At 56.3% G+C, this 5,853-nt stretch overlaps 1 protein-coding gene across 2 annotated transcripts; it reads left to right on the plus strand.

Annotated features, from left to right (window-relative positions):
* The first annotated feature begins 2,426 nt into the window (after positions 1–2,426).
* LOC132008862 (tafazzin-like) lies at positions 2,427–4,817 on the plus strand. Of its 2 annotated transcripts, XM_059387371.1 has the most exons (7): positions 2,432–2,570; positions 2,641–2,682; positions 2,881–2,943; positions 3,110–3,162; positions 3,745–3,822; positions 3,971–4,068; positions 4,420–4,817. In XM_059387371.1, the coding sequence occupies exons 1-7, from the start codon at positions 2,513–2,515 to the stop codon at positions 4,661–4,663; spliced, it is 636 nt and encodes a 211-aa protein (XP_059243354.1). In that variant the 5' UTR covers positions 2,432–2,512; the 3' UTR covers positions 4,664–4,817. The 2 variants fall into 2 exon arrangements, with proteins under 2 accessions (XP_059243355.1, XP_059243354.1); XM_059387372.1 differs by lacking the exon at positions 3,745–3,822 and having other exon boundaries at positions 2,427–2,570.
* The last annotated feature ends 1,036 nt before the right edge of the window (positions 4,818–5,853 follow it).

Genomic DNA, 5,853 nt, shown 5'->3' on the forward strand with positions numbered 1-5,853 from the left:
GCCTTTGGCTCAGGTCATGATCTCAGGGTCCTGGGATCGAGCCCCACATCAGGCTCTCTGCTCAGTGGGGAGCCTGCCTTCCTCCTCTCTCTCTGCCTGCCTCTCTGCCTACTTGTGACCTCTGTCTGTCAAATAAATAAATAAATAAATAAATAAAATCGTTTAAAAAAATGCTTTTTCTGCATCTATTATGATTGTATGATTGTCACCCTTCGTTTTGTTAGCAGGCTCTCTAGCATCGATTCACAGATACTGAACCATCCTTCCACAGTGGTGAATGATCCTTCTAACGTGTTGTTGGATTCAGTTTGCTAATATGTCGTTGAGGGTTTATGCGTCTGTGTTCATAGGGCTATTGTCCTGTAGTCCTGTCCTCTTTTTTTGTAATGTCTTTGGTTTTGGTATCAAGCTGATGCTGGCCTCACAGAACATATTTGGAACCCTTCCTTCCTCTTCCATTTTTTGGAATAGTTTGAGAAGAATAAATATTATCTCTTTAAATGTTTGGCAGAATTCACCTGTGAAGCCATCTGGTTTGTTTGTCGGAAGGTTTTGTTTTGTTTTATTTATTTATTTGACAGGCAGAGATCACAAGTAGGCAGAGAGGGAGGCAGAGAGAGGAGGAAGCAGGCTCCCCCTGAGCAGAGAGCCCGATGCGGGGCTCGATCCCAGGACCCTGGGATCATGAGTGAGCTGAAGGCAGAGGCTTTAACCCACTGAGCCACCCGGGTGCCCCTATCAGGAGTTTTTTGATGACCAATTCAGATCATCATTCACTAGTAGTTGGTCTGTTCTGCTTTTCTGTTTCTTCCCGATTCCGTGTTGAGTGTGTTTCTCTCTTTCAGGTTGTCCAGCTTTTTGTTGTGTAATTTTTCATGCTACTCTTGTGGTCCTTGGTGGATCTGTGGTACCGGTCGTTCGTTCTCCTCTTTTCTTGCTGAGTTTAGCTAGAGGTTTATCAATTTTATCTTTTCAAAGACCCAGCTCTTGGTTCCATTGATATTTTTTTAGTCTATTTCATTTATTTCCACTCTGATGTAATTATTATTTCCTCCTTCTACTAACTTTGGGTTTTGTTCTTTTTCTAGTTCTTCTGGGTGTGAGGTTAGATCAAGGTTTTTCATGTTTCTTGAAGTAGGCACGTGCAGCTCTGCATTTCCTTCTTAGAACCTCTGGCTTGAGGAGCCTTGTAGTTTAGCATGATTTGCGTTTCAAGTCGGATGGTGCTGTCGCACCAGTGAGGTTTGGTGGAGATGGACGTGGCGCACCGAAGCCCCCTCCTACCAGGGAAAGCTGTGCTGCGGAGGGGAAGCCCTGCTCTCCCGACGCCCTGAGAAGCCACCAGGACCAGCTGCTCCTCAATTCCAGCCCCTGTGGGAGCTGCTGGGCCAGATTCCCACTGGGCTGGCTTGAGTCGAGCCTCCTGGACGGCTCTCTAGCACCTTCTAAACACTCGGCCTTGCAGAGAACAGGTTAAAAGCTCATTTACTGTGCACTGACTTGAGATAGCCCCAGTGTCTGTCTCCTTGTCTTTATGGTGTGTCTCTCCCTCCTTGATGAGGCCGCCCGTCATTGTCCAAGGTAGAGGTTCTGGCCGCGGGGTCACAGCGCGTCCCCACTGGGCTCCCAGCTGAGGGCCAGCGCATAGCGTTGGGCACCTGTATCTGCGCTGTTGCTCACTGCCAGGCCCCCGGGGCTCAGTGTCAGGGTCTCCAGGTGTCTCCACGGTGGGTGTTGTTAGCCTTGGGGGCACTTAAACCCCCATTTTTTCAGCCTAGCGAGTTTGACTTTTCCCCGGCTCTCAGTGACACCACATGTCGCATCGACGTTCTCCCTTTCCCAAGAGGCTTCAATAACGAGAGTCTAGTTTCTCCGGGAGCCCTGTGAGGGGCGAAGGGGTCAGCCGGGAGGGAGGGATGGTGGAGGCTGAGGGCTCAGGCGGGGCTGGGAGGCCTGTGGAGAGTGGCTGTGGCGACTGGCCCAGCCCAGAGGCAGGAAAGGCTGTGCAGACTTGGTTCACTCCTGCGATGCCCTCAGGGCCAGGGGTGGCAGACAGTAGGCTTGCCCCAGGGGTGGTGTACCCCAAGGGGAAGGCTGCAGGAGCTGATGGGGGGCTTAGCGGGCAGGGAGCGGAGCTGGCGGGCCGGTCTGCGAGGGTGTCCGCGGAGCAGCGGGCGGGGCTGCGGGGGACAGGAAGGCAGAAGGTGGGCTTGGAGGCCACTGGAGGAGTTGCCAGATTGGAAGTTCAGTTGGAGGCGGTTGGAGACAGTGATGCTTCCTTGTCCATGAGAGGTACTTGGAGGGTTAGAGGTTACCATTGAACAACTGCTGTCGTGGGCCCCAGGGCAACTGTGGCTGAGTCCCCAGGGACAGGGATCGGAGGGTGTCCGCATGGCTGGTGTGGTGGGGATGATGGAGTCCTTGAGCTGCCAGAGCAAGGAGGGCGCCCCGGCAGAATGGTGACCGATGGCGTGGCCTTTTCCCGGCAGGAGATGGCGTCTACCAGAAGGGAATGGACTTCATTCTGGATAAGCTCAACCACGGGGACTGGGTGCACATCTTCCCAGAAGGTCAGTGGCGCTGGCGGGGTTGCGCACACACCCAGCTTCCCAGCCTCACCCCTGTCCTGTCTCTCAACAGGGAAGGTGAATATGAGCTCCGAGTTCCTGCGCTTTAAGTGGGGTAGGTGCTGCTGCCCGGCGGCCTGGGATGGGTGTGTGGGTGGTGCCGGGGCCGGGGGCAGCGCCGGCACAAGGGCTCGCCTTGCAGAGGAGCCAGACCAGGGCAGTTGGTCTTAATTGGAGGTGGGCAGTGGTGGCTTTGCCGTAGACTGGCACCGACGTTGGCTTGTGCCAACGTTTCTGCCTCTCCCCGGGGCAGGAATCGGACGCCTGATTGCCGAGTGTCATCTCAACCCCGTCATCCTGCCACTGTGGCATGTCGGTGAGCATCCCTCTTGAGCCGAGGCTGCAGCCTGGGGGTGAGCGCAGGGAAGGGGGCGGCTTCCCTAGGTTTGGGGAGAGTTCCACTGGGTGGCAGGGAGAGGGACCCCGGGGTGGAGGGGGCTGGGGCTTCCTTTGTTCCCAGGCCTCTGTCCGTTGTGCCGCAGGAATGAACGACGTACTCCCTAACAGCCCGCCCTACTTCCCCCGCTCTGGACAGGTGGGTACGGGCTGCGGGCCTCCGTCTGTCTGTCTTGCCTGCCATCTGCCTCTTGTCTCCCACTTAGCACCACTGAGGCCAGATTCAGCTGCAGCAGGGGGACCGAGTGGAACAGAGAGAGAGGGACTTCCTGGCATCGAGGCCGGTAGAAGGAGAGCAAGAGGGACCAGGCCGGGTCGGGGGAGCCCTGAGGTCTAAGCAGGACTTGAATGTCTCTCAGCCTGACCACCTTGTTTTATTTTATTTTTTAGAAGATTTGATTTGGCAGAGAGCAAGCGAGAGCAGGAACACAAGCAGGGGGAGTGGGAGAGGGAGAAGCAGGCTCCCCGCTGAACAGGGAGCCCGATGTGGAACTCGATTCCAAGACCCTGGGATCATGACCTGAGCCGAAGGCAGAGGCTTTAACCCACTGAGCCACCCAGGCGCCCCCTCCCCACCCCCACACACAACCTTGTTTTAAAGAGGGAGCGTGGCCATGAGGGAGCATGCAGCAAGTTAGGGGCAGGACTTAGCTTCTGGCTCTCTTGGGTGGTTGGGCCACAGCTTGTTTCTGTCACGCGCTGGTGGCTGCTCTCCCTGCAGAAAATCACGGTGCTGATAGGGAAGCCCTTCAGTGCTCTGCCTGTGCTCGAACGGCTCCGGGCCGAAAACAAGTCGGCTGTGAGTTGCCTTTCTCCCCGGTGCCTCCTCCACCCGCTGCCCTGGGCTACCCTGTGGCTGGCGTGGCCTCTCCCGGCACCCACGGCCTCCCAGGACCCCGGGCCAAACTGCCAAAGGCCCGCAGGCGAGCCCCTGTCCTTCTCCTCAGGTGGAGATGCGCAAAGCTCTGACCGACTTCATTCAGGAAGAATTTCAGCACCTGAAGACCCAGGCGGAGCAGCTGCACAAGCACCTACAGCCCGGGAGGTAGACGTCAGCCTGCCACAAGCCTGCCAGTTCCTGTCCCCCGCCTGCTCCCTCTGGCCCCCAGGCCCAGGAAAGAGGCAGCTCCGATCTGGGACCCAGCTGCCTGCTCTCAGTGCTGTCTTTGGGTCCTTGCATGGCACAGAGCTCACCCGGGGGACAGACTGGTGTTTTGAGGTCACATACATTTTTTTAGACAGATGTGTGCATAAGCCCTGGCAGGTGTCCTGTCCTCATCAGTGAGCATTCCCCCTGCTCTGAGCCGCTTCAGTGGAAGGAAGCATTTCAGCTGCTCCTCCCACTTGGGCAGGAAAGCAAGGAGAAACTTGGGCGGGGCTCCTCTCTTGCCTCCAGGTGTCCCCTTCCAGCGCTGGCATCAGGACGGAGGGGACTTGAGGGGGGGCAGGTGGCCAGGCCGGAACTTTGGTCTTCTCCCACCTGCCCCGATCTGGGAGCCACTGACCACCTCCTCAGAGACGGCCGCCAGCCTCGTCTTCCTTCTGCCCGCACTTTGCACAGGCGTGGGGTCCTTGGGCAGGGCCCAGCCCTGGGCTGCAGGCGGATGAGCCGCCTTTTGCCAGAAGCGGAGCCCCACTGAACGGAGCCTGTGGCAAGGGGCTGAGACCCTGTCCCTTGCCTGTGTGCCCGGGCCCACCAGCTGCTCTGTCTTCCACCTCCCTGGTATTGCTTGAGTCCCATGGGACCTGGGTTTTCATGTTTTGTAACCAATAAAGCATCTGTGTTGTGTTTTACCTCTGGCTTCTTCATGGGTCGGGTTGTGAGGTGGCTGCTGGACAGGAAGGCTGGACCCGTGGAGCAACAAGGGCCCTTGAGCACACCAAGCTCTCACTGTAAACTTCAGTCATTATCGGGGTGTCTGGGTGGCTCGGTTGTATCCAACCTTCTTAAGATTTTATTTATTTGACAGCATGCGAGCACACACGTGCACACATGGGGAGCAACAGGCAGAAGGAGAGGGAGAAGCAGGCTCCCCGTGGAGCCGGGAGCCCAATGTGGGGCTCAATCCCAGGACTCTGGGATTATCACCTGAGCTGAAGGCAGACACTTCACCAACAGAGCCACACAGGCGTCCCTGAAACTCTTGATCTCAGTTCCGGTCTTGATCTCAGGGTTGTGAGTTCAAGCCCTGTGTTGGGCTCCATGCTGGGCTTGGAGCCTACTTGGAAAAGAAAACAGAAAACCTCAGTCATTATCTGTAATGCCCATAACGAACTAGCAAAGGTACGCATTAATCTTATTTTGCAAAGGAGGCAGAGCGAGCCCAACGGACTTGATTCAAAACCCAAATCCAGCAAGGCAGGGAGAAGCAGAGAGCAATTCCGTCCTCCCCGAGCTGGTTCCGGGGAGGGACGATGTCTCCAGAGGGCCCAGCAAGCCACTGTGAGCAGCACACGCTGTGATGCAAGATGAGGGGGGCCTCCTTGGCTGAGCTCGAGGCCCTTGATAGGAGCACAGGCGGGGCGGGTGGTGCTCCTGGTGGAAGCAGAAGCAAGTCCTCTAGAGTGAAGTGAGCTCCACCTAGGTCTCCAGTCCACCCATGAGTTAAGATGCCCCCAGAAGAACACAAAGATCACCAGACATGAGGAGATGAAGCCCCAACCTGCACAAAGCTCCACATTTTTATTACTCTCCATGGTCTTTTTTTTTTTTTAAAGATTTTATTCATTTATTTGACAGAGATTACAAGTAGGCAGAGAGGCAGGCAGAGAGAGAGGAGGAAGCAGGCTCCCTGCCGAGCAGAGAGCCCGATGCGGGGCTCGATCCCAA

The sequence above is a fragment of the Mustela nigripes genome, unplaced genomic scaffold (assembly GCF_022355385.1).
Source record: "Mustela nigripes isolate SB6536 unplaced genomic scaffold, MUSNIG.SB6536 HiC_scaffold_1714, whole genome shotgun sequence".
Lineage (NCBI taxonomy): Eukaryota > Metazoa > Chordata > Mammalia > Carnivora > Mustelidae > Mustela > Mustela nigripes.

Excerpts from the sequence above, each read along its gene's own strand:
- LOC132008862 (XM_059387371.1), top strand. The coding sequence starts at position 2,513 with ATGGACTTCATTCTGGATAAGCTCAACCACGGGGACTGGGTGCACATC. Across the intron at positions 2,571-2,640 it reads GGTGCACATCTTCCCAGAAG|GGAAGGTGAATATGAGCTCC; the intron begins GTCAGTGGCGCT and ends GTCTCTCAACAG. Across the intron at positions 2,944-3,109 it reads CCTGCCACTGTGGCATGTCG|GAATGAACGACGTACTCCCT; the intron begins GTGAGCATCCCT and ends GTTGTGCCGCAG.